Source organism: Dermacentor andersoni, chromosome 2, assembly GCF_023375885.2.
Source record: "Dermacentor andersoni chromosome 2, qqDerAnde1_hic_scaffold, whole genome shotgun sequence".
NCBI lineage: Eukaryota > Metazoa > Arthropoda > Arachnida > Ixodida > Ixodidae > Dermacentor > Dermacentor andersoni.
In genome coordinates this window covers 125,402,689-125,430,620 of record NC_092815.1, presented here as the reverse complement: position 1 = coordinate 125,430,620, position 27,932 = coordinate 125,402,689, and the positions used below count along the sequence as shown (strand labels likewise).

General features: G+C 42.8%; 1 protein-coding gene across 9 annotated transcripts in view; it reads right to left on the bottom strand.

Moving 5' to 3' along the window:
* The window catches only part of LOC126541152 (rho GTPase-activating protein 23-like), a 151,766-nt gene that overhangs the window by 79,556 nt on the left and 44,278 nt on the right, over positions 1-27,932 (bottom strand). For 8 of the 9 annotated variants that reach the window (XR_007601632.3, XM_050187824.3, XM_050187826.3 and 5 more), the window contains exons 2-7: positions 20,099-20,198; positions 14,992-15,135; positions 12,421-12,457; positions 8,029-8,206; positions 2,373-2,427; positions 63-1,083 (exon numbers count right to left, since the gene is read on the bottom strand). Coding sequence is in view for 8 of the 9 variants with exons in the window: in XM_050187824.3 (XP_050043781.1) it covers positions 63-1,083; positions 2,373-2,427; positions 8,029-8,206; positions 12,421-12,457; positions 14,992-15,135; positions 20,099-20,146 (1,483 nt within the window). In the remaining variant the exon portion in view is untranslated. Of the gene's footprint in view, positions 1-62; positions 1,084-2,372; positions 2,428-8,028; positions 8,207-12,420; positions 12,458-14,991; positions 15,136-20,098; positions 20,711-27,932 lie in introns of those variants that run through there. The other variant, XM_055076512.1, reaches the window with a different exon arrangement.

Genomic DNA, 27,932 nt, shown 5'->3' with positions numbered 1-27,932 from the left:
CCTTAAATTCATATAGCACAGCAGTGCAGCCAAAGCAATGAAACATAAAGAGCAACACTCACTTTGGCAGACAGCGCCATTGTCAAGGTTCGGCGAGCTCCCCTCATTGCTCCTGGCAAGGGTGCTTTGGTCAGGTAATGAGGAGAACCCCTTCTCTTCGAAAATGGGGCTATCAGGTGACCGATCAAATGAAGGGATGCGTGATGTGGGTGATGACAAGGGCAGCAGCCGGTCAAAGGACACCGGCGGTGCTGCTGACAGTGACGAGGTCTCCGATGCACCATCTCCCCTGCGGCCATCTGAGCCCGAGCCGTCCATCTCCTCGAACTTGGCTGCGCGCACCGACACAATCGGCACGGGACAGCCAGAGGTTAGCCGCGCAAGCTCACTCCGATACAGCTTCATCCTCTCGAGTGAGCGTGCAAGAAGGCCCCCCGATTCGAACAGATGTAACCGCTGTGCAACGAGGTTTAGGGAGGAATGATCGTCGGTAGCCATGTCCAAATGAGTCGTTGCTGTCGTAGTCGTCACAGTCGTCGTTACTGTCGCTGTCTGCTTAGAATCGGCGTCTTCCACGCTCCCAATACCACTGTCTGCTTGGACTTGGGTGGACCAAGGGTCTTCTGGCTTGAGGAACTGAGTTCCCAGGTGCATGGGAACACTTGTACTCGGAGGCATCTTGGACGAGGTGGTTGGCCGGGGCACGCCAACTTCAGCCGTTCGGTAGGACGGGTAGCTGAGAGACATGGGCTGTGAGGCAAGCAAGTTGCTCTGGTTGCTTCGGTCGCTTTGTTCTACAATGGCATCACCCAGCGTTGTGCCCTGTGGCGGAGACGCAGCAGAGGCAGACGCAGTCATGGCCGGTGGTGGAGAGGGATCGAGGCCGAAAAAGCGACGGCGAGCTGGGTTGACAGGCCGGAAGTGCGTCGAGGGAGTGCAGTGTACTGGTGAAGTCGGCTCGGAGGTCGGCACGCCTCGTCCTCGCTGGGGTGGAAGAAGAGAAGAGCCATCAGTGTTGGGACGGGCCTGGGAAGTCTGCCATGGTGGCCTCCGCACTGGTTGATAGGCTGCGCTGGCGAAATACTGCCAGAAAAAAACAAATCAACAGCGCTCAGGCTTAGTAATCCAGTATCATACTAGAACATTAGCAAAGCAGAAGTAAAGGCACTCGAGACAGCACTAGGGCACAGAAAGTCAAGCTCTTTGCACATGTGGTTGTCGTAGGTCAATAAAGCAATTACAGTTGAATACCATTAACTCCATCCTGACGAGACCGACGAAAATGGTCTAATTATCCGACGGGTCAAATTAAACAAATGGCAGAAATAACGCCGAAACACGCTGTTGATTCGCTTGACCGTATTTGTTTTGAAAGTAAGCTTCGCCACACTACAACTCTCCGGTGGTGAAGCATATTAAGCAGGGAAACATGCAACTGTTGGGGACATAGCACGTGCTCCTTAGTTTAGACATGCGCGTGCGCTGTCTCCAGTCACAGTACAAGCACCGACAGTCCTAATAAGTTTACTGGCAGGCCTTCAGAATTTCAGAAAGACCCCCACTCTTTTGTTGGCTTTACATGTCCCCTCAAAGTTATGAGTCTTACCATCTTACTGTCTTTATCACTAGCTTTCCCAAAAAAAAATTTTTCTCAGTTTCTAAATACATGGCGCATACGCACACATATATTGAAGGAATGCGTACTAGGCCCTGTTAACGGTCTCATACATGAGACCCGCATGGTGAGCAAATGGAGGAAGTAAATCAAGACAGCAACATTAGAAACAGCTCTGAATGGCTGCCGGTAAGATTATTAGGCATCTAGGTGCTCATCCTGTGACCGGAGACGTTGCATGCATGCCTGCATAGTGAAGGAACGCATACCCTTTCACGTGACAGTGGCCCCTCTCTATTCTAGGTATGGTATGGTACGGTATGGTATGAAGAACTTTATTTAGCTCCTGAGGCATCCGTCTGGGACTGATGCGGTATGTTTCATCGCAATGAATTGCATATGCTTCACCGCACAACACTGCTGTATTGCGGCGAAACTAACTAGCCAAGTTTGAAAAGTTTGGCAAAGGTCAATTTTAGGATCGAAATAACAAAGGTTTGGGCCCACAAAAATGTATGGGCACCAGCTGGGACCTTCAGTTGGGTCTGAATTAACTGAAAAATTGAATGAACCAGAGTCGAATTACAGGAAGTGTACTGTATAATAGGGGGAATTGAATGATAATGAAATGGGCAAAAATATTACAGCTTTTCAGCACCATTGGAAGTCGCAGCACATCGCTTGGCACCATGGACCACAAATAACACTATTGTGACTCTAGTATAGTATGCCAAACACTTGCTAGTGCAAAACTTACAAGCTGAAGGATGTCATCTTCTTTGGGAACAACCAGAAGCTGTACAGACAGACCCCTGCAAAGGAAGAGGAACAGTGTTAGCCTTCTGTTGTGTATTAGTCCATTAGTATTAGGCTACTATTGAAATAGAATTAGTCTTCTATTGAGAATATACAATCAACTTTCGTTAATTCAAGTTTAATAGGACCGACGTTATTGATCTAATTATGTGGTGGGTCAAATTAAAAGAAGAGACATAAAAAAACAGCAGTCATTTACCCACTTCTAAAGCACCTCTGAATCAAATGTGCACCAGTCTTTACAAGTTCAAAGTAGAAAACAATGCCTACCTAAATATAATGTGCACCTGACATTATAACACAAAAAACGTAGCATGCCTCCAATTCTGGAAATCAGAAAAAGATGAAACCCACACACTTTACTTTCACAGAATAGAAATTGAATTGCACTTAGTCCAGTTGTCACTTCAGACAGCTCTTTATCACTATGGGCCATAACATGTGTGGTCTCTGTGTGGTCCACAGTGTTTAGTAATCAGCATTTTTTTTAATGACCCTGTAACATTGTGAGCTACCCATATATAGATGGTGCCTGCAGCTAGACTAACCACTTTGGCAGTTGGTCCTACAGAGCATGCAAGACACCGACATGCTAAAAATATGTGCTGCAGCTTTGAGGTCACTAGTTTTGCACGTAAAATTAATTCTGTTTTGAATTAGCTTCGTAGTGAAAGTAGCACATCGTCATCACCAACCTACGAAAAAACTTATTCTGTTGCCATGTTGAGACGACAGTGGCAATGACCATGGCTCCCTGACAGTAGACTGTTGCAAATGCCACAAATTTAGTTTTTGTTTTTCGTGCGATTGTACTGCACAGGCAATTTTCGGGTGCATTTTTTTTTATAAATAAGGTGCACCTTAGAATGAGAAAAATGCATAATTGTTTGTGAGCTACCGTTTTCACATGAAACTCTGCTGATGGCAGCCTGAAAATGCTGATTTTCAGCTACTTTCGGCATTTCGTCAGCCAATGAGGTCACAATTGTGGTCACCTTTAGAGACAGGCACGTGCGTGCTGACCAGAGTTGCGGAGTGGGGCCCTCCATTCGATTTCCGCTCTATTCCGGAGAGCTGAGATTCCCATAATTCCACTGCTTCAGAATGCTGAGAGCTGCACCATTCCTACTCCTGGAGTGGCTGGGCTACTCTATTCCATTTCTTCAATTTCAGTTAATGAAACACTTTTTCTATAATCGTTTACTGCTTGCATGCCTAATAACTAAAAAACATATTTTTGAAGTCTTAACAATACTACAAATATTGCTAACTACTATTTTTTCTGAATCAGAACAAACTTATTTTGTGGCCTGTTATCTTTGCACTTTGTTTCTGCCTGTAAACTCTTTAATATCTACTTTTTCTAACAGTGGACACTTGGGCCCTCTAACATAAGACTATTCCAATAGTTCTTATTCCAACCTCCTGACGTCAAATTTATGTAACTGCCGATGCAAGCATTGTTGCTTGCATCGGCAGTTGTTGCCTGAATAGCTAAATCAAACAAGTGTTGCCTGAATCAAGCAAGTGTTGCCTGAATAGCTAAATCAAACGCTCTCCTCGTTTATAGGAGGTCACTTTTGTTTTCTTTAAAACAAATATCATTGCCTACATTGAGCGGTTTTTATTATCTAATTGGCTGACAAGAGGCGAGGAGCACGCTCAAGTGGAGAGGGTTTTGATGGGGCCGAGCCAGCCCGCTGAAAATAGGTAACCGGATGAAGAGGGTGGTGCCGGCGTCTGTGATTGGTCTGTTTTCCCTTATTTGGCTCGCGGTGGCTTGTCTAAAATCACAGTGGCGTGCAACGGACATTTAGAAATGCCGCTAAAATGGATCCTCAGCAGAGAAGAGCAATGTTGTATATATGCCGAAAGGGCTCGATAACATTATACAGCCACACAAAAAGTTAAAGTTATGTGATACGCAAATAAACCCATACTCTCCAGCAGGTGCGAGTAGCCAGTGCCTGAGCGCTTGGCGGCAGCCATCTTCTATTCCTTTGAGAACGGGGCAGGCTACTCAGAAAGAAATACAGTTTTTTTTTTCAACATATTAATGCATCTGTAACACATGCACAACATTTTGACGCAATTAGTTTTAGCGATTTTGTGACGTTGAGTAACAGATAGGTGAAGTGGGTGGAGCCAGAAACCTTTTGACCAATAGCAGAGGGTTAATGGCAAAAAAGCATCAAATCAGAAATAATTATTTTTCTTTTGTTCAGTCGCATGATGCATAATCAGTGTGCACACGTCATGTCAGATTGGGAGCTATCGCGGTATTCGTGACATCGCATGACAGACAGGCGAAGGAGGGGTGGTGTAAAAAAGTTTTGGCCAATCGCGGAGGCTTGATTGTAGAATTGGAATAGAAATGTTTGGAATAGCCTTACGTTATAGCGCCCCTTATGTTAGTTGTGGGGGTTGAAGTCACAAATAATTGGTGTGATTGCAATATATATCTAGTTCTTGCGATCATAATACAAATTTTCTTTTTTTATTCAAGGTAGCCTAAAGGCCCATACAGGCATTACATTAGGGGTCTAACTACAAATCAATGATGTATCCCCAAAACGTGTCACTTCAGAAGAATGGACCACAAGACAGGCTGCCGGCCTGTAATGTGATCCGCTCTTCCGAAGCTCCTCTCAAATAGATAAAACAGAGAGTGAGAGAGCAATAGCTCAGTCACTCTCTACGCTTCTCCAAAACAAATATTAAAAAAAAAACAAGCTTTATGGTAATTATAGGCAAACTTATAGTGTTTATAATCCAGCTACCATAATCCAAATTTTCCTTCGTCATGTTTATGCAGTTTTTCTTCAATTTAGGATTACGCCTGTTTTTTCACAGCCAAACATGACGAAAATTTCAGACTGCATGGTGCATCGATTTCGCTAATACGAGCATATAGCTACCTGCTTATGACCACCACTGACGTTAGCATCACTTTAGCTGCTCAGGTGTTATGCGATTCACAACCAAAGCATAAGCTATGATGCAAGCAAGGTTAGCCTTATACTAAATAAAATCCGCCATTTCCAAAAAAGTTTAATTCTTCAGAAACAATTTTTATTCGAGTAAAGCAAACAACAAAATAACCTTACAATGTTGTGCAAGTTGTGCATCCAGCTAGCTTATTCTGTCACTGTGATGATTAACATAAAGGCGAAATGCATTGATATGTGTCGCAAAACAATCTTTCTTGTCTCACATTAACTGGAACATCAACAGGCACCATTTTTTTCCAGCACATCTCTCTAACCACTAGTTATAGCGCTTAATCGATACTGGACGGTGAGTGAAAAAAACGTGGCATGCATTCCAAGTCACCGTCAGCTCACACAGGGTGCAATCATTTTTTTTTCTTTTTTTTTTTTTTCTTCCCCTTTTTTGGCCTCAGTCCTTGTGTTGTAGGTCAAGCTTGCTCGAGCTAAATTGAATCTTTCATCGCAACTAGAAGTTGCTGTCTTTAAATGCACTTCAACATTGTAACATAGGATGGTAACCGGGTCTTAGAAAGTGTAGAATACCGGGGCAGAGGTAGTCATTTATAGGTAGGTACTGAAAGATCCTGTACTGAATAAAAGTTGAGAATTGTAATAAATTGGCAAAGCCTAGTGCAATTAGTAAATTTACCGGCTTTGTACCTAGCTTAAAATCAACATTAAGTGCTCCAGGACTATGTGCTCATTTCATTCCAACTGCATTCCGCCATGTCAGGCTCTCATTCCATTGCTATTCTATCCTAGGTGTTTGAAAACGTATAATGATTCCGGAATCATTCCAACTCAAGACTTGCCACTCTGCAAATATGGTGCTGACCAGTCAAGGTTGACATATACAGCATGGGCCAGCTTCAGGATTGAAATAATGAAAGGCTTGGCACAAGGAAATGCATGAAAACCAGGGGGGATCTTCTGTCAGGATTGAAATAACTTAAAAATCGAATTAACCGGAGTCAAATTAGCAGAAATCTACTGCACTGTCCCATAAAGTATTTTTTTGCATTTCAGTCGTTATGACATGATGAAAGTTCTCGAAACTTGCTAACTTCAGTCCTTTGTTCCTTGAGAATACCACTTCATCCACTTTGCTCCACTTCACATTAACCTTGGTTTGAGCAGACACTGTCGATATCCACATCATGTCTAGCTGGAGCGGGAACTTCAAGGCGGCATTGCCGCCCATCTTTCTTTTTTATATATATTGCGGGATCGAATCCCAGCCACGGCGGCCACATTTCGATGGGGGCGAAATGCGAAAACACCCGTGTACTTAGATTTAGGTGCACATTAAAGAACTCCAGGTGGTCGAAATTTCCAGAGTCCTCCACTACAGCGTGCCTCATAATCAGAAAGTGGTTTTGGTACGTAAAACCCTATAATTAAATTAATAAATTTTTATATATATTTTTTCTGGCTTACTGAGACTCTTCTCATGGTCTCAATATGGTCTTTATTATTTGTATTGTTGAAATTTAATTTGCTAATACTTCATTATGTAACTATGAACTTTTGACCTTTCGTCGCCACTTTCTTCTGTAACACCTTCGGCAATTGCAGGTATCGGATAAATAAATAAATAAATTGTAACGAAGAAGAGTAGCCTGCCTGTGCCACAGCACCATCGCTACCGGTATGAGCTCGAGGTTGCTGTCCTTGGCCGAACGCTTGTGACTGCTACCCATTCGCCTGCGCCCGTTGCTAATAAATCTCTTAGCAAGTGGTGGAGGTGCTGGGTTTCGACCACTCTGGAACTTCGGAATTGCACTCTACCCCCCATCATGCCTGACGACGCATGCACTCCTCCAACGGCGCCGGCCACCTTGGTCTGTGCCGGTGCCTTGCGTCAGCGAGATCCCCCTATCTTCTCCGACACAGACGACAAAGACGTTGAAGATTGGATCTCGTCTTATGAGCGAGCGAGTGCCTATAACCAGTGGGACAATGTGACCAAGTTGAGAAACGTCGCGTTCTATTTTACCGACGTTGCGAAACTATGGTTTCTAAACCATGAAGCCAACCTCACTTCGTGGTTGGTCTTCAAGACCAGCTTTACCCAAGTTTTCGGTCAACCAGCAGTACGAAAGCTTCGTGCAGAACAACGTTTGCGCACACGATCCCAAAAGGCCGGAGAGAACTTCACGAGCTACATTGAGGACATTGTCGACCTTTGCAAACGGGTGAATGCGTCGGTGTCAAAGGAGGAGAAGATCAAACATATATTGAAGGGTATTGAGGACGACGCGTTTCAAATGTTATTGTTGAAGAGTCCTCACACTGACGCGGAAGTGATAGAATTGTATCAGAGTTACGACGAGTTGCGCAGGCAAGAGCTTAAATAAATAAATAAATAAATAAATAAATAAATAAATAAATAAATAAACGACAAATAAATAAATAGCTAAATACAGCTCAACTCATTTCTCTCTTCGGTGCCCCTTAAGGCACAAGTGATGAGTCAGAGTGCTCAGTTGCCTAAGAGTGATTCATGAAGGAATAGACATCTGCGAAACAAGCCACGTCACACCACAAGGACATGGATCAAACAAAGCAGATAAAGCACGACGGCGCAAAATTATAAGCTGGACTGACCCCCTCTTGATGAGATCGACGACTTGCGCATAGGAGCGTCCAGTGACAGGCTGCCCATTGATGGAGACAATACGGTCACCCGTGACAAGGCCTGCCCTGTCAGCTGCACTTCCAGGCTGGACCTCTCGCACAAAGATGGTGTCCATGGCTTCTTGCTTGTGCTGGTCCCAGCTCGGATCTGCAAGGCCAGCAAAGGACTCGTAATACTGAACAATTATAGTGTACGTGACCTTGAACCGACCATCAACACTGGCCCTTTAGATCACACTTACAGAGTTGACAACTTAAAATTTCTTTAAATACTACAGTCGGAGCCCAAAAATACAAAATTTTGGTTATAGATACCAAAACTTATTTTACAGTAGACTTCCATTAACCCCTTGAGGGTTGATTTTTTTCGCCATATGCGACCGCCCAGGGTCGATTTTTTTTATTGCAGATTCCAATTCTTGTGAGGGACCTATTTCAAAAAAAAAAAAAATTACCGCAATTTTTCTAGTGTGACCGTAAAGTGAGAAAAAGATATTTTGTGTTGGTATATATGTACTGTTTTTCATGAATAAACAACAATAAAGAAAAGAAAATAAACTTATAAGAATCACAAATTTGATGCATTGTTATACACATAGTTCAAGGCTTAGAAAACGCACACACGAGAATATTTCGCAACTCTGAAATGTTCCTGCTCTTACACTAATATTTACGTTCATAGCGTAATCGAACGGCGTAGGTGAGCACACTCAAGGAAACTGTGTGGTTGTGTGCCCGTCAAAAAAGCAAAATGTGTGACAAACCTGCTAATCTTCATCTTATCGCCAACTAGAAGCAATTAGTTGTCACACGTCTCCAAAAAAGAAAAGAAAAGGAAACGCATGCACGGCGGCATCCTTCCTATGCGCACCCCTGTGAGCACTATACGAGCGAGAAACAGGCGGTCGCCCTTTGAGCGATTAGTAACGAGATAGCCATCAGTTTTGCGAGCGCAAGAAGCCGAAAGCGCCCATGGAACAAAACCCGAACCGCCGCCTGCCCGCGCTCAAGCCAACGCGCGAGCCGTAGTATATAGATGTGCCGGAGCAAACTACGTCTAAAACAAACCATGCAACGGAAACCGAGAAAGGGAGGCATGAGAAAAAACTTTCCTGTATTCCCACAGAGTGGCAGCACATGCCAGAAAAGAACAAGTTAGGAAATAGGCATGCTTTTTAAACATGCAGACAGTGCCGTTAATATACAGCATCGACCATTTTGGGCCTGTTCGTGGCGCCATATATTTACGTCATTGACCCTCAAAGGGCTAATACAAGCCCAGTTAAAACAATTTTTCGCTCAACTCAATCCTGGCTGAAGGTCCCGGCCAGCACCCACGCATTTCTATGGGTCCAAACTTTGGTTATTTCAATCCTAAATTTGACCTTTGCCGTATGATTAGAACTTGACCAGTCAGCACGCATGCACCTGATCCCTATAATGACCCCAATAGTGACCCCTTTAGTGGAAACGTCTGTATCAGTAGAACTTGCAAAACAGTGAATGCATTGAATACACATTAAAAAAAATATTCAGTCAAAAATTATTATTTTTGGCCTGCCCTAGAAAAATATTTCAAGCAATAACTGTAGCTCACAATGTCTGATCACAGTATTTACCAATTCTAACCCATGCCTTCTTTTTTTTTGGGGGGGGGGGGGGGTCGAATTGGGTTGAGAATTGCCTGCACAGTACAATTGGACATGATACCAAAACCACCTTCGCAGCATTCGTATACTTTACTGCACAGATGTATTGAAGCGAAGCTGACTTTAGGAAACCGGCCACTGTTGTGCATATATACGCCCCTTGCCCATTGCCCTTGCCCATTTCTCTTGCTAAAAATCAGGTGCCCATTAGATTTAATTGTTTCAGAGCTTTAATGTCATTTCTAGATTAGTTCGCCCCTTTGGACACATAGAAAGCAGGTGTATATTTGATTCGAGGGTGTGTTAAAATATGGCAAATACTGCCAAATGAATCAGTGGCATGCTTTGGCATTTTTTCTGCATCTTGTTTAATTCGACCCAACGAATAATGCAATCAGTTTCATCAGTCCCGTCAGGGTCAAATTAACCTAAGTCAACTGTATCATTCAGACTGTTGATTTATTAATTAACATAATTAACTGACTGTTTTGTAGGTATGTTGTGAACAGGCACATTTCTCCAGAGTCACAGCTGGAATCTGCATCAATAATCTGGAATAATTATCTAAGAATCTGCATTACATGTGGAAATATTCATGGAGTTTATACATGAAACACTCATGTAATGGTGGCCGAAAGTTCAGTTGCCATTGCGCACTGGTTCTATGGAGTGCATTGGTTCTGTGAAGTGCTGTGCGTATACATCCAAATAATCGAGCAGATCCGAAAAATCTGGCTCTGAAAAATCAGTCGACTACTGTAATTGTATATCTTGCCATTCTGCGTTGTGCCCCTTCCGGTGGCAGTTGCCAGCCTGCTCCTCGCTTTCCCTTTCCTGATACCTGTGTATATGTGTATATGTGTTCAAAACAAATAATAATAATAATAATTCTGCCCTAAACTGGATGCAAATGGAAGATCACTGGTGTCAATACAACTGTAAACAAGCTCCAAAAATGTGACATCTTATGATAAAATTGTAAAAGTTGGCAGCTATGCACTTAAGATAATCTGTTCAACTATGTACAGTACAAACAAATCTTGCATACAAAAGTATGTATGCAAGAGCAATCTACAAGAACAAGCAATAGCCAACACATTACTAGCAGAAGTCAATTACTAGTGTGTTCTTTGCTTAGTGCATTACTTCAATGTTAACATGTTTAATATTAATTTTCATCGGTTCAACGGTAGTAGTTAAATATTGTTGGCTACCACATAATTTGAATTGTTATGACGCTTCACGCTCATTACCTCTGTCTTCACTGTATCTGCTTTTGTATGCACATGAGTTGAATTTTTCACCTTTTCTTTTTTTTTTTTTTATGCCATGAAGTTGCAGTTCTGCCAATGCTACACTGGTTGGGTGTTACATGTGCACATGCAGCATGAGTCAGCATGCTGGGGAAGGCTGTCATCAAAACATCATACTGTTGCCGACTGCCATATCGTTGCTATGTACCAGGGAAACGGACCTTACTGAAGCTGTTGCCATAAAGAATTTTCATGCTTTCTTTTCAACCATCTACCATTACCAATCTACCATTTTATGCCATCTATAGCTGTATTTGAGTTCATTTTTCATACTACTCTTTTCCATACTTCTGTGTAATTCAGTGCAAAACAGCCCAGGTACTTTGGTGAAGCCACTATGGTCTGTATTTTGAGCTGCTCCAGTCAAGGACCAATAAATTTGGTTTGGTTTGAAAGTGTCCAACCAATGGCAAGCAGCCTTACAAGTGAAAAGTATGGTGGATTTGGATTCACAATTGTACTCTGACCACTTCCTGTATGAAGCAACACTGAATAATACCGCACCAGAAACACCTTTAACTCGAATAAGGCTACATGAAAAAGCAAAATACCTCTAGCAGATCTACTTATTATGGCCATGGGACTTCAGATTTCTTCCTGATCATGAAACCCCACAAGAAGCTAATTGTTTTATGTGTACATGTTTTACATGTGCACCACACAAAAAAAAAAAACATTTTCATTTCAGTTATTCTTCTGCAAGAACTATGTAGCGCCCGTCTGTCACTGTGATTTGTCCCTTGCTTCTGAGAAATTCAGCTACCTCGCCTGGCCACCATGTGGGAGTCATTGCCCCCTGCTCTTTCTTGGGATGCGAGGTGGCTGCCCAACAGGGGTGCCAATATTGCCACTTGGCTGACCTGTTTTACTGTGGAATAAAGCCAGTCTACTCTTCATTCTCAACCTGTCAAAACGTGTATTACTTGGCTCCACTAAACTGAGCTCCCAACTACTATGCAGTCTTTGAAATTAATTTTCAACAGATGACTACAACGATGTTATCACTCAGTGTTTATGCTCATTACTACCCTCATTAGCTCTCACAATGCCTTCATGAAGTGAAAACTGCCTCAAATTTTGCTAAAATCATACATTATATTTTCTTGTGATGTGACTCATCAGCAATTTCCCAAGTCTCTTCCAGGTAGTTCTGACCTCCCGATCTTTTCCATACAGAAATCCTAGCGAGATTACACATCATGTTTACTTGGGGCATGACCCAAGCACCTCTCATAACTTTTCTCACTGATGTAAGCCTCCTGTAATTTTTTTTTAAAACACGAGTGAGACTACACAGAAATTGTCAGATCATCTTCCGTTAGTAAACCTGTCAGTGTTTGTCACTGACAAAAATTAAAATAGACACAACAATGAAACAATTTCTTTTTTTTTTTACTTACCTACAACTGTTGGGTGTTTTCCTGCTAACCGGGCAGCCTGCAAGAAACAAAAATTGCTTCTCAGGAACCTGCTAGTGACTATGATATTGTTAACAAATCAGTAATGAAGATTAAAAGTTATCATAATATGATCGTCAAAGCTGTTAACTAACGCCCTTGTGAGCTCTTCACATATGGCAACAATACTCCAGACAATAAAATCTGCTCTAGCCAGCATGATTTGATAAGACAATCAATCGCAAAGGTTCAAGAGCTTGTGACATGCAAGAGCCATGAGAAAATTTAATTGCCATGCAGCCCACACGTGCATCTTAAGCCCAAAGTTGTAAGCTGTATTTCTGTGTGCAGCTACACCAATGCACCACTGAATTCCAGACTGAGCACCAAAGCAGAAACAAAAATTTGTCTTCAAGACATTCATATTTCATAATCTTATGCAGCCACCTGTGAAAAATGTGGATGAGTGCGAGCCACGATAAAAAGGTGACGCAAGCTTTTCTGACTTATTTTTGAAGTGGAAGAAGTAATTCAATTTCCGCAGGCTACCAGCCAAATTTCAAGAAGTACTTCATTAATAATAACAGCGCTACTCTCCAGAATTCCTTTTGGTAAACAAGACTGAGAAAAATTGCACTGCAATGCCTTCACTTACTATGCAGTTTCTGAAAAAAGGAATCCTGAGCCATTCCACTCTGTGAAGGTGGATGACCAGCGAAGCTGTGTAGCGCACAACCAAGAGACGACACAGAATTTTGAACAAAGGTACAAACACATTTTTTCTCTTGATCGGTGGTCATCATGACGAACGGTATGCGCACACATTTATTTTATACATCCACATTCGTTCGTGTTTGTCAGGAGTGACAAGCATAAACAAGGAAAGAAGACGAGGAAGAAGGAGTGGAGCGAGCGCGTGGAGCCGCCATCTTGGAAAAGAGGCGTGCGCAGGGAAGGACGTGGTGGCCGGGACGCAGTGTTCCAGGAGAAGACGGCCGGAGATCGCCTCTCTGGGTCCTGCCCCAGTTCCTAGGCGACGCATCGACGTCCCGCCCGAGTAACAGGCTCGGCGAGCAGATGTCAGACGTCCCCGGAACTACCGCTGGCCCGGACCTACCTGCCAGGACACGTCAGCGTTTGCGCCGCTGAACGTAGACGCGCGGAGGCTGGCTGCAGCCAGTCGCCGTCCCGTCTAGAGAACTAAGCTGGGCCGGCGCGCGACAGCTCCTCAGCAACCGTGCCTTCGTCACGTCGGCCAAGGCATCGGTGACACCGGACACCAGCAACGACTGAAGACAACCAGATTACAACGATGGACCACAGACCGGGGGATGCCGATACCCGCCTCGAACAGAACCGGTACTGTAAGCGCCTCTACTACAGCGAATAGACGATCGCCGCACAGACGTTAGTAAACGGGGTAGTGCGAGCGTAAAGCTTAGCAAGGGAGGACGCATTCCGTGTGCAATAAGTGTCGAACGTTACCGCGTGTTACTGTTGTTAAAAGTCCATATTGAATTAATGTTGTGTGTGTGTGCTGCACCATGTGTTCATGTGTTCCTTCTGCCTGCTCAAGCAAGCGTACCAGACGTTAACATATGCGTGACAGTGTTATACATTCATTACATACATTTGTATTTTCATTTTGCAATATATTGAGGCAAAGAATTTGAGACCAAAATCATCGAACCGACAGGCAGAGGGCCAGTGCCACTGCCAGTCGCAGAGGGAGAGGCCTTTGCAGAGGGAGGGGCAGTATGGGAACGCTGGCATGATGAGAGGCAACAAAGCCAGCTGTGGGACAAGATGGTGACAACAAACGTGCAAGCGGTGGCACGAGCCATTGCTGATCGTGATAGTTTTTGCTGACACAGATTTGTTAATGGACACGAAAAATGAACGGAACCCTAGTCATAAATAGCTTTGCTGGAAAACATTATCCCAGAGCACTGACTGACTTGGTGTAAGCTTCTATGAACAGTTGCCCAGTCTTTCAGCTTCCAACTCTCTTTTTTGCCAGATGCTGATTAAGGTGGAAAAACAACACTCAACAGTGTCACAAACGCTTTGCTGTTAATGCCCTGAAACAACGAGAGCTGCTGTGTCCAACACATGACTAACATCACCCCATTCGATTTGAAGCACACAATAACCACATATGTCGCAAACCAGTCTGAATGGCTCAGCAAAAATTTTTTTTTATATTGGCAGTCAACATTTTTTGTACACTTTTTCTTTTCTGCATTCAACAAGAAAAAGATCAAGGAGACATCATTCAATGCATTTGGCACCGCCCCCAATTACACCTTAGAGTTCCAAAGCTTTGGAGGGGGGGACATAACTGCCACATTCCTTCTTCAAAAATATGAAGCGCTGCACATACAATATGAGACAGACTACAACACAGTCAACTCCAGCCGGATTTCAAGTAGCTCTCAAGCTTTCTAAACCATTGCACTGCCTCAGCTTAGATAATACGGAGGCAATGCAATATGATGGAGGTGGACAAAACGTGAACGCTCAGGGCCTATGTGGCTCAGACATGCTACCCCATGCAAGGAAAGGTATGCTCACCTTGATGGCATCGGGAGGGTAGACCACAAAGTGCCGCAGCGTGAAGCCCAGGTCCTCGTTCGAGCTGGACCGCTGCAGCACCACTGTCCTCACCCCATGCCATGCCTTGTCCTCCTTGGATTCCTTCTTGCCTGCAGCTTGATCCTGGACAAGTACAAGCACATGTGTGATACCCTTGTCAACCACAGCCACAACTAACTGCAATGCATTCGACAACAGCTACACAAAAGGACAGACTGCCCAAGTGCTGTTAAACAGACATGCTGTCCAGTCAAAATTGAGAATTGTCTTTGAGATAACACGCTGTGTGCCAGCAAATGCTTGCACGCACGCTGATATGTACAAACACTAGTAAACGCTAGAATAATTTTTAAGAAACTATACCGGATAAGGCTTGATTCTGTGCATGCTGATTAAGTTCAGCACCAATTATGAGCGCGTTTACTAGAGGCACCTCTGTTGTCCTTGCACACCAACATTAAAAAGAATATCTGGGGTTTTACATGCCAAAACCACAATATGATTACTGGGCGAGTTAAAGTGGAGAATTGCAAATTAATTTTTATCACCCAGGGGCTCTTTAACGTGCACCTAAACTTAAATACACAAGTGCTTCTGCATTTCAGCCCCATCAAAATGCGGCTGCCAGGGCTGGGCTCAAACCTGAGACTTCAAGCTCAGCAGTGAAAAGCCATAGCCAATGGGCTATCACGATGGGTCACCAACTTACACTTTCTGCAGAGACTGCAGTGGAGAACTTGCCATTGCACTGACATAACCTCACTAAACGCTTGATTTTCTTTGCTGGCCATTTCCAATGCCAAATGCACCCTTCATCTTGAATATGTTTGTGCGCAGCTTTTCTCGTCCTAGCTTCCTTGTTTCAGACTTCAGACTTTCAGGACAGGCATCAAACTTCACTCTGAGCTTTATTCAGAACAAACAATCACTTTATGTAAAACCAGAAGTCCAGTGATCCTGATGATTATACACTAGCTCCAACTAGCTCAAACCAAGATCCTCTTTGAGCAAGTATGTTTAGTTGCCAAAACAGCACCACATGAAAGATTTATGGATGGAATTCAAAATGAGAATGTTTTTTGAAAAGAAAAGGACTACACTGAAACAATTTATAAAAATAGTGTGCCAAAGAAGCCTAATCAACAATTTGTAATCCTGTCAAGGAAACAAACTAAAACCATGTTTGGCACCTACTAATGCTTTATTTGAGGCACAAGTGGTGTTTTGCATCCTGTTTGTGGCCAAATTCATGTACCATAATCGCCCTGTGCCCACATAGCAATGGTAGCACTGGCTCCATATGAAATGTATATCCAATGCATCTAAAGACTTTAAGAAAAAATAGGACTGCTGCAATTTACACATTTGCAGTTCATAAGACATAGCGATAAAATAACTGACAAGTGCACAACACGAGAGCATCAAACAGAGACTATTAAGTTTCTATCTTATACTGTAAGGCAAGAGGTAAGTATACAAAAAAGAAAGAGCTCCAAGAAAATCGAGAGCATTGAATACCAGCCCTTTTTTTACAACATAGCTGCCATTTACTGGCAGTTCCAGCAATGAGTCTTAAATTGAACTTGAGACAAAATGATACTTCTTGATGGCTCATATATAAGGCATATATCAGAAACTGCAGTAATCACCATTAAGCTAGTAACAAAATTTTTCTAAATTGTTAATTAATCTTAATGTTTTACGAAATGTTGTAAGTGGGAAATTAAAGCCACTCAGGATGCAAAAGCATGTCCGCTTAGTAGACATCCTGTGACAAGCACCGGTTTCAAGCCGTATGTCCCACAAATCTTCAGAAGAATGCATAGATTTTTCATGTATCAGTTCCCCACGAAGCTATCTTGGAGCAGCGTGGGACACAACTACATTGAACACCAATGTACATTGTCACTAAATCTGGGGACAGATGTCTTGAAAAGTGGTGCTGGTCCCAGGATTACTCCTAAATTAATGTGCCTAGATCAGTGGCTGCCTTCATAATCCCAAACTTCAGCATGTGTCCTAAAATGATTAATGAAAAATAGTTAATGAAAATTAATTAATTAGAAGAACACAAGAGAGAAAATTATAAGCTATTCCACTTTGTGAAGGTGGATAACCAGCAAAGCTGTGTAGCACATGGCAAACAGGTGACACAGAATTTTGAACAAACATACAAACACATTTATTGTCTTTATTAGTGGTCATTGTGACGGAAGGTATGTACACACATTTATTTTTATACATCCGCATTCATTCGTGTTATACATTCGTTATACACATTTGTGTTTTCATTTCCCAATATACTGCGGCAAAGGATTTGAGACTGAAATTACCCCACCAACTGGCGGTGGGCTAGTGCCGTCAGCGCCTTTGCAGAGAGAGCGGCACTATGGGAACGCTGGCATGATGAGTGGCAGTGGAGCCAGCTGTGGAAGAAGACAACGACGACAAATGCGCAAGCAGTAGCACAAGCGCATTCGCGCAGTTACGCTGAGGTGCGCCAACGAGCCAGCTGCGGTAGAAGAAGGCGACGAATACACAAGCAGTGGCACGAGCCATAGCTGATGATGCTAGTTTTTGCTCCCACACATTTGTTGATGGACATAAAAAATGCACGGAACCCTAGCCATAAACAGCTTCACTGTAAAATAGCAAATCAGTGTAAACTGAGAAGTATTGCTCCAAACTTTCTGTATCCGAATTTTTATAATTTCACGTTAGAGGGCCCCTCACCAGGCCGCATAGCAAATTTTGGTTATATGATGGAATTTGTTACGTGTCCTCTAGGGAGCATTCTGCCACAAAAATTTTTCCAACCGGCTCATTAAGAGCCAAGATAGAAATATTTCACTGCCGCGAACCCATGATTTCAGCAGGCAGGCTCCACTGCCAAGCAAGACGCTCTCTCCACTCGCCCCGTCTACCCTCCGCAAGCGAAATTCCTTCGTTCTCCCATACTGGACCTCAAGGATCGCATGACGCATACACGCATACATCACAGGCCCCACCTTCATCTTTCTTTTTCTTCTCGTGTTTTTTTTTTCTCGGTGCTACGCACTTCCGCTGGCGGTGTCGCGCGCTAGCTCTTGTCTTGTTTACGCAGCGCACAATTTTGCACGCTGTGCACAAGGTAACATGAATAGCGGTATAATTCAGTGTTACACAAATACTGAGGCAGAACAAGCGGATCGCAGATCATAATCATGCACTGGAACACAGTAGAAAATGGCATAGTTTTGGTACCTGCGCACGCGACCGCTCCACCGTGGGAACAAGCAGACGAAACGGAAGTACATCTCGCTTGCTTCAGTGCGAAGTAAAACAAAAAACACACAGACATTCCGTTTGTGTGTTTTATTATATCTATAAACTTCAATTCGTCAATTCCAGCAACAGATCATACAAATAACAGTTGTTGCCTTGAATAATTCTCGAAGTCACGTGTCACCATGAGTGACGTCACATTGCAGACACGAGTACATAGACGCAGGGACACGAGTACATCACCGTCCAGCTTGGAGCGCAGTCGCCATGAGGGAAAACGGCATTCGGATTCAAATTTCAGACCTTTCCGCGGCGCACAGCGATGTAATGCTTTGATGTATGTTCTGTGCTCGTCAGTTTAAAATGGCCAGACCTGGTGGGGGGCCCTTTAATACCATATTTGCCCTAACATACCCTTCTTTTTTAGAAAATGGGTCCAATAGTTACCTGTGCATTCCAACTGGATACAAAGCCAAAACTGCATTTGCACCGTTGGCAACAGCCTACCGCCAGAGTAGTCAAAGGCATCACTGCCTTCACAAGATGGCGTCAGAGCATGTTTTCATGAACATGCAGGAGGAAAACAGACTAGAAGAGAGCATTACATCCCGCAGCCAGCTTCGACAATCCAACTCTTCGTGAAGCAATTCTCTTCATTTTTTCCCTCTTGAATAGTCAGTCCAACAAGTGACCTCAGTCTCAGCGTGTTGGCTGGGAACATTTTGTTTCTGGTAGTTTTTAATCAATGCATGCTTGTTCAGCTGCTCTGCCTGCAGAGCACAGGTGGATCGGGAACACTAAAACACCTGCCGCATGCTCCAACATGATGATAACTTGCTTGGATGACTCATTTTGCTTCTTTCACGTGGCGCAGTGCTCCCTCATAGTTCTTTCCCTCCTCCATGTTAGTAAAAGTTTCCATGGATTCGTTCAGTGCTCGACTGCGATCTGTGTGCTTGGTATCAATGGCCTATGAAGCACAAATGGTGATGTTGAAGCACCATTTTCATTATGAAAGTTCATTAAAAGAAAGTGTCCCTTCTATGATTTCTGCAGAATTCTGCAACAAAATTCTGCACATCCCATTTCTTCTGATCATGAACATGCGGGACATTCTATTTTTTTTCCCCCCCTTTTGTAGATCAGGTGCACATTACATTCAGGAGCACTTTTATTTGCTTACTTCGAACCTGTGAAAATTTCATGCTCGTTAGATCAAGGGTGTGTTAAAATTGGGCAAATATGGTAGGGTGATTATTAGAAAAGAAAATGAAAGCCATGGTCTTTCTCTAATTTTTTTTTCTGCACCGAGACCCCAGTGATGGTATATCAGTGTGACTGGATTTCAAAATTTTCTCTTGCATTTAGCTCAGTAACAGATCTTGCATTCCAGAGGAGCCAAAGCCCTAATTTGCTAAGCTCAGTCTTTGGCTCCTTTAGAATGCAATGGTGTCTATCTTTACTGATCAATAAATGAACTGAGCCCCAAGCAGATGCCAACAAAACCCCTGACATCCAAGTGAGCTGGTGTGGGAATTTCAAGGCCCATCTTTTCTGGCTTACTAAGCATCTTGGTAGGAATGGCTTTTTTGCACACTTTACTAATACAGTTCAACTATGGTGCCCCTTTAGGAGCTTAATGCAAGTTAATGCACAATTTATAACATTACTATTAATATTTTCCAGCTACTGCGAATCTACGAAAGACACTATGAATCCTTGCCAGCAAAAACATCATCTTGTATCAATTTTTACGCACTTAACTACTAAGACAGGCACAATCGAAGCAGCCCATATAATGAAGTGTCATGTGCTAACTCACTTGGTTTGTCCAGGACGAGATGTCACCTTCTCCACCCTTGGACATCATGCTGTCCACCGGTGGCCTTAAGACTAGAAACGGCTACGCTTCCCTCCCCATCCTGCACAAGACATAGAGAACATACAAGAACAGTGAGTAACAATGACCTTCTGGGAACTGCATCATGCTGACTCATAACATTACACTCAGTCCACTTCAATTCCAAAAAATCTTGAGAACATCACTGCCGAGAGGACCGAGACCAACTAGACTACTGTAAAATCTCGAGAGATGCTCCACCCCGAAAAGATAACTCAACCCTGCCTAATCTTCCGGCTTAGAAAAAAAAAAAAATGAAAGTTGCCCACATGAAAGTTACCCACCACAATGAAAGTTAGCCTACCTCATATTTTCACTGAATTGTCTCTCGATTTTAGGTGGACTATCTCTCGGGATATTACAGTAGGTTAACCGATTCCAAATGGTTAGCAGTTGGCTTTTGATGGTTTTCATATTTTCTTGCTGGTTACTAACAAAAGTGGGCAGATAATCTGCTACAAAAATGCAATACCAGAATGCATTCTGTCTTTAGATTTTAACAATCTGCTTGCCCTCACCCCTGTCATTGCTACTATTGATGGTTTCAAAAATTCTGTGCCCAAGACATTTTCTACAAACTCTCAATGTAACAGCTCAGAGCACGAAAATAACAAATGAATGTAGCTGAGCTAGCAAGCCTCATCTATTTAAGAACTTTTCAGCTGTGAGCACAGTCATTCATGTCAAGCAGGGGTTGTTTATTCATATCTAGTACTGCCTACACAGCTAAGTCACATGCTAGAATTCAGATATTTAACCTCTGAAAGTGAATGCAATAAAATTATTGCGCTAGCTTACAGCACCTGGTACTGCGACCAACTCCTTCAGATTTATATACAATGTTGTATACAGTCACACAGTCAAATTAAACAATTTGTGTGTGTTTCCTGAAAACAATCTTCCATATGGTGTGCCTTATAATGAGATCGTAATTTTGGTACAAAAAACCCCACAATTTAGAAATGAAAAATCCCTCCAATTTGCAGGGAGGAAAAAGGCATTCACTTATGCAGCAAATATTTCAAAGGATGGCTAGGATGTACGTGAAACCACTAGGAACATGGGCAGAATTTAGAGCAAGGCAGCTCCCCTATTCAATGTGAGCACAAGAACAGTAGCGTAATTGGGGGTGTAGGGTCCAAACCCCACACTCAATTCTTAGTCTACCATATGATGCACGTATCAGATATTCATAGCATTCTGGAAAAAACAAAGGTGGGGATGAGAAGAAGAAAAAAAAAACACCCTCTGAAATAAAATTCTGGCTAACTCACAGCTGAGTATACTAACCAAACAGGAAACAAGGAGAGTACTGATGCATTTCAAGCAATGTAGGTCTTTTTCAGTTTTTCTTTTTTTTTTTTTCAATGCAGTCAATGATGCTGCCAGTCAGTACAAGCTGCTCAATGTGTACTTGTTCTCCTCATATTGTAGCAGAGCTTGTGAAAGAACTATACATGCTGGTGTCATAAGAAATGCAACAAAACATGAGCAAGATGCCTTCATTTCAGGCATCTATCAAAAACTTGTGGGAAAAACAAATAAATAAAAAACGCAAGAAAATTAACTGCAGCAGTAACAGAGCAGCCCACTTTCCATCACAGACTTTGGAATGAGGTCTGAACGAGTAAACACATCAAAAGTGTGGCACATTCCTAAGAGAGCATGCCCTCCAGACCAGGCTCCACTGTCTCTTTTTATTTTGCTCAGCCTGTCTCCCTCAGGAATTTTCCAAGGTGTGTTTGGCAACTGCTAGCAACACCACAAACGACAGGCGAAAAAAGGTGCTTGCCCTCCCTCTTACTTTTTTTTTTACTTGCTGTGAGGCAAGTGACAAAGGGACACACACGGGCGCACACAACGTCTCTTAAAGGAGCGGAAAGGATCATTTCCTCCTACTTGCTTCTGTTGGGCCAGGCTAAGAGAGCCATTGTCGAGACGAAATGGCAGCCTGCACGAGTTGTAATGGCCCTACGCTACACTTCACGAATACAAACGGGGCAGGAAAAAAAAAGCAAAACACAAGGAGGTACCAGGTCATGAAGAGAAGGGCGAGCCCATTGGAAGTAAGCGAACACAGCCTGTCGTCAACAAACGCCCTTGTGAGAAATGGGACGGAAAGTTTATTCATGTACTGGCACGGTGGATTAACCATTGATACCTATGGTATCGTTCAAGGTTTATTGTTTAAAAACTTTTCTTCAGAAACAATCTCAATAAAATAGCACCAAGGAAAAAAGAAAGTATAAGCACAGGGAATGTATGACTCTGCGTTGTGTACTTTTGACACCAGAAATAACAGAAATAAATGTATGACCAATCAACTAGATCAATTCTTTCAACTAGTTGTGTGCCTTAACCAGATAGTTTTGAGCCTGTTTACAAGTTTAGCAAGTTTTATGAATGCATTGGCATTCTTTGGGTACTTCACACACTTTCCAGAGGCTTATCTTTCTGTTTGTTTGTATGTACGTTTGTATGTGACTGTTTTCCTGCCTACCTAAGTCACTGGGTAGTCCTTGGTAGAATGGCTAGCGCATTTAGCTGCTGTGCTGAGGTAACAGGGTTAAAAACCAACCATTGGACCAACGTGGGTCACTGTAAATGCAGGACTGGTTAGCACCAATTGGGCGCCAACTTGGGTCACTGGGTATAGACCAGTAGGTGTGTGCCACTCTTCAGTAAATGGTTTTGACGCCAACTAGGCTAACTAGGTATGTGCCAATGGGAATGCTCCACTCTACAATGATGAAAAAGATCCCTTAAACGTCTCCGATGCTGAGCAGAATCAAGCCGTCCTCACAAGCGTTCCTCAAGGACAGCCACCCAAAGCATTAGCAGGCTGCACCACAAATGTACTAGGCATGTGTCACTCTTCAATGAACCTCTCGCCGACTTGGATTACTGAGTTGGAGCCAATGAGTGTGCAGCAAGCGAGGGAACAATACTCGGCAAGGCACAGGTGCAGCACGCTTCTCATCTCGGAGGCCATGCGCAGATTTCTCGGCAGTGCCAATAGATGGCGCAGTGCGTCCAGAAAGCACAAGAAAGAAATCCGGTTGCCACATGACACGTTTCTCAGTGTTTGCAAGCACCGGCACGCCATGCATTTCAGAGGCCACGTGCAAACTTCACGATGGTAGCGGCGCTTGATGGCCCCGAGTGTTCCTAGGGAAGCGCAAGAAAGGAATCCCACTGCAGTACACGCCTCTTACATAACCCGTTTCGACGGTGGCAATACATTGTGTCCCTATATTGGTTAAATTCTAATGCATTACTATCGACAGTTATAGAGAGGTGGGTTCTGCCGCATGTTTTCTGTAAAGGAACAGGGGCAGAAAGGAATGTCTAGAGGTGACAAGATAACTACAGATAGCCTCATATATACATGTGCTGTCAAGTAATGTTTCTGTTACCCCTGTATTTGCATATTACCATCATTTTTAAGGTATTTCTACAGGTAAGCTCAGCTTTGGGCCAGGATAATGCAATGATTTTATTCCAATGCTATTCCTTTTCAGAATTTGTCGCTGGTACGAGCAACGCTCAGCCCCCCTTATCAGTGAGATCAGCTACCTCTTAGCAGTTGATGATAAGGAAGAAATAGAATCATGTGAAAGGAATATTCACATTATACCAGCCTGTGCTTTTTATACTTTATATTATACTAGAGATGACCTGCTACAGGTGATTCAGTTCAGGTGTTGTGCTACTCATGACTATTATGGTTGTCGTCATTAAATTTGTCATATCTTAAACGCTGCGCTGTGCTCTAAGCACTAGACAAAGAATAGACAGCGATTAAAGTGGAGCTAAGGCCAAATCAATCCTAAGCTGTGCAAAACAATAAACACTTTGATACTGCCTTTTCTTATTAATCATCATTATCTACAACACGGTTGCCCACCAGCCAGTGAAGTTTAACATAAAAAATTTGGGGGAGAAAACCAGAAAGCATGAGCTAAACAAAAAAAGACAGAGCACAAGTAAAGGTAGCGTGCCAATCATAAATCCCAGTGAAACCAACATAGCCATTGCCGCCCATAGCAGCAGCTGAGGCAATAGTGGCACCGAAATAGCTCCTGCCAACCCAGGAATTGGAAAACCCTACTTTTGCAGACCAAACACAATGTAAAACAAGTGAATTGTGCGGCCAGTGGTAACACCAAGCAAGTCAATGTGACATAAGCAAAAAAAGGTTTCATTTGTTCAAGATCAGTCGTCCTATTTTCAAAATCCAGCCTCGTGAACTGTGTTTACTGTTGCGATTTGTGTTGAACTATATGTAAGCATTCTAGCTGCCTACATTTACAGATGACAAGATGCAGCCCTTCCTCTCTCTAATGGGAAAGTCGTTCTATTTGCACAAAACAAGATGTGTTGTGGCTGCCTATCTGGTGAGAAAAGGTTGCCATGTATTGAATATATAGCTGAGTGAGTCAGCAAATTCTGACATAATACAAAAGCTTATCACACAAGCTCTCTTTGTCAAGCACATGCACTGTCTTTTAGGCGTATGACTACAACAAGCTGACAACACTGCCATGAGGAAGCTCAGCAAAGGATTGTGGCCACAAAAAAAGAGCTGCTGTTCAAGAGCCACTGTTATATCAGGCCAGCAAAAGCCTTGAAGGTTTAACGACTCAAGATAAACTAAGCAATAAACAGGGCAGACACACAGATGATAAGGTAAGGAAAAGGAACACAATGCACTGCGAACGAATGAGTGACACCAAAACAAGACCCATGATAGCCGAGCAAGTGCTCGTGACAGATGTGAAGGGAAAGGTAGCTGAAGGATAAGCATGTGTGGGCAATATTTCTGATATATTTGACCAAGTGACAGCCACAGGAGTTTACTCGTGCCTCGAGGTCTGGCATCAACAGCTCAAACTTCTTGCAAGTTAAAAGCTCCAAACAAGCCTTTTATCTATTATGGAATGCACAATGACACTTAGTTGCCACATGCCGATAACTTTGTTTCCAGCCATTAATTAGTAATAAGTCAGTCATCAGCCCCCAGCATGTGCCTGTAATAATTCCCTTAAAAAGGAAAAAGCATTTTTACAATTCTCATTGGGCATTGAAAACTTTACTTGTTGCATAGCCTTAATGCAGACCTTCCTGTCAACCTTGATATGTATTTGAAACATGCTGGAGTCAAAGCCAATAAATACTAAAATTTAGTGAAAAATATGAAAAGTCTTACTAGTCAAAATGTTGACTGTGCATTAAACATCTGCAAACTTCGTACTAGAAGGAAGCTGGGAACGGGCACTCTGCTCTGAAGTCGCAGTTAGAATTATCTGCACCACAGACAAATGGAATTATCCATGAAGTTAACTTATTAAATATCAATCGCCTTATCAGTTGCCATTATGCACTGTCTCCATCCTGTCAATGGTGGTACTGTGGCTAGGTCTAAATAACTGAGTGAGTACGAAAGATCAGGCTCTGAAAAAATTATCAGAAACTGTGCTTGTACTTTTCTAAACTAACTTAACTGGGCTGAAATGAAAAATCAAAAATTTATTGTTGCCTTTACAACAATCATTAACAAGCTCCGAAAATTCGGCATTTTATGACAAGCTTATAAATGTTGGCAGCTATGCTTAATGCCACATGCAACCATGCAATACACTTCATTACTTACAGAGTGTCCTCATGTTCAAGAGAGCATCTCAACAATTCAACTCTTCTTGACAAAACACTACCATAACCCAATCTGCGGCTACTGGTGTAATTAAGAGTAAGATTGCCAACCAAGAGGAAAATTTTACGATGGTGCTGTTACTTAATCAAAAGTCAATCTCTACAGCCCGCTTGGCTTTTCTAGTATCACAGCTGTCTCAATTGTTTATGGTTGTAAAAAAAACAAAAAACAAATGATGTAAGGTGTGTGCTTTTCCTCAACTTGGTAAGTCAATTTATGTTTCACAAGCACATCATACACTTTCTTAACACAAAGTTCCCTTTATTTCTTGTAAAACTCTATGTATTCCTCCTCTCTCTGTAGGAAGCGAGTGATACAGACAGCAAGCAACACAGCGATGTAGTTTTTTTTTTTTTTACGTGTACTGGCTTTCTCAATGTGACCAACTCTAGAAGTACGCTAAACCGGGAATACATCCTACATGCAGACTGGGAAAAGTACTACTCCAGTACACATAAAAGACCTAAACAAAACTTCAATGTTTGCATGTGTGCAGAAAACTGACACTTTGTAGCCGATTTTTCTTTTTCTTTATATATGCAGTTACGCTGGGCAAATTAACCTGGCCAGTGTCCCCATGACCCATAGCTCCCATGTATTAATACCATAGCATATTGAAAAAATAAGACCAATCTTGCGATTAACTAAAAAAAGTAATCTGAAATGTGACAAATGCCGTTGCTGCCTTCCCATCTTCAACCCACCTTCAAATGACTGAATATATGAACGTGAACTGCACATGACCATTTGTGTCCCTTTTACTCAGAGGCACACTCCACTAAACACATTGTATGATAAAGAAATTGAAACCAAAACAGGCCATCCAGCAAAAGGGTCATGGATGACAGGTGCAATCCAAAGGATTACTCATCTGGCCTTGGCCAAAACAAAGCGTGTAGATGGGCTACAAGAGAGCAGGCTCTGAAGATATGATGCAGCAAGCCCTTTGAGGTCCCCTACTGACAGTGCACTCAGTCAAGAGACAGGCTTTCTAACTTGCCAAAATCCTCCAGAGAACGGCTAGCAGCTATTCATTTTGCCCCTCCACACTACTGACAGATAGTTTGCCTGTCAGACCCTTGAGTGCGAGCCAAGAGTGTCGATCAGGCATGACCGCAAAGGCATACAATGCGGCAGCGACGTAAGGAGTCTTTTGTTCTTGAAGGTAGGTGTCTCGTATAAATGTTGGCACAGTTGTGCAAGATGTAGAGGAACAACTATGAGCACCTACTTCGCTTGAAAAACAAGCTTGACGTTGCCATGGGACTAACGGTAGTCTGTAGTAGTGCAACAGAGAATGTACAAGGAACAAATTACATTGCGAAACCTTAAACTTTGCAAACGGTAAAGACTGAGTTGTGCATCAAATCGAAGATAGTATACCAATAATATTATACGAGTTGCACAAAATTTCAAGCATGACATCGCCAAAGTGTGTCAGCCAAAGCAAAAATGTTCAGTATTGATTGCATACAAACAGAAATTGGTACATGACACTGCACACTATAGCAAAGCACAAACTCATCGATGCATCATTTGCTCATATCTATAACTTCTCAAGCAATCTCTCCTTAAATATCCACATCAAACTGAATAAACTCTGTATCTCCTTAACTGAAACAACCATTGGTTGTTTGTCTGCAAGGTTTTATTGTTAAGTGCCTTTCAACATTGTTCAAGAAAAGTTTTACTTCACAGACTCAAGCTGCCACTGGGCACCTACAAAGCACAAAATCTCAAGTTAAAATGCATGTGATTGGCTCAGAAACCTATTGTCACTGTGCTATATGTTCTCACTCAATGATATGTAGTGCCAATGCAAACAAATAGCACTGTGGCAAGTGGATAAAGTAACACCACAAGCTGCAGCAAAACTAGCTTACTCACTCCCTTGCTCACAAGATGCAGATGCTGAATCCCAGAGCACAAAGCACAGAAATTAGCATCAATGCATACAGCAAAGCATGCAGCAGTCAAACACCACCATTTCCCTAGCCTCCTTGCACAATCAACTGCCTTGATGCTTCCCTCACAGGCAAAGCA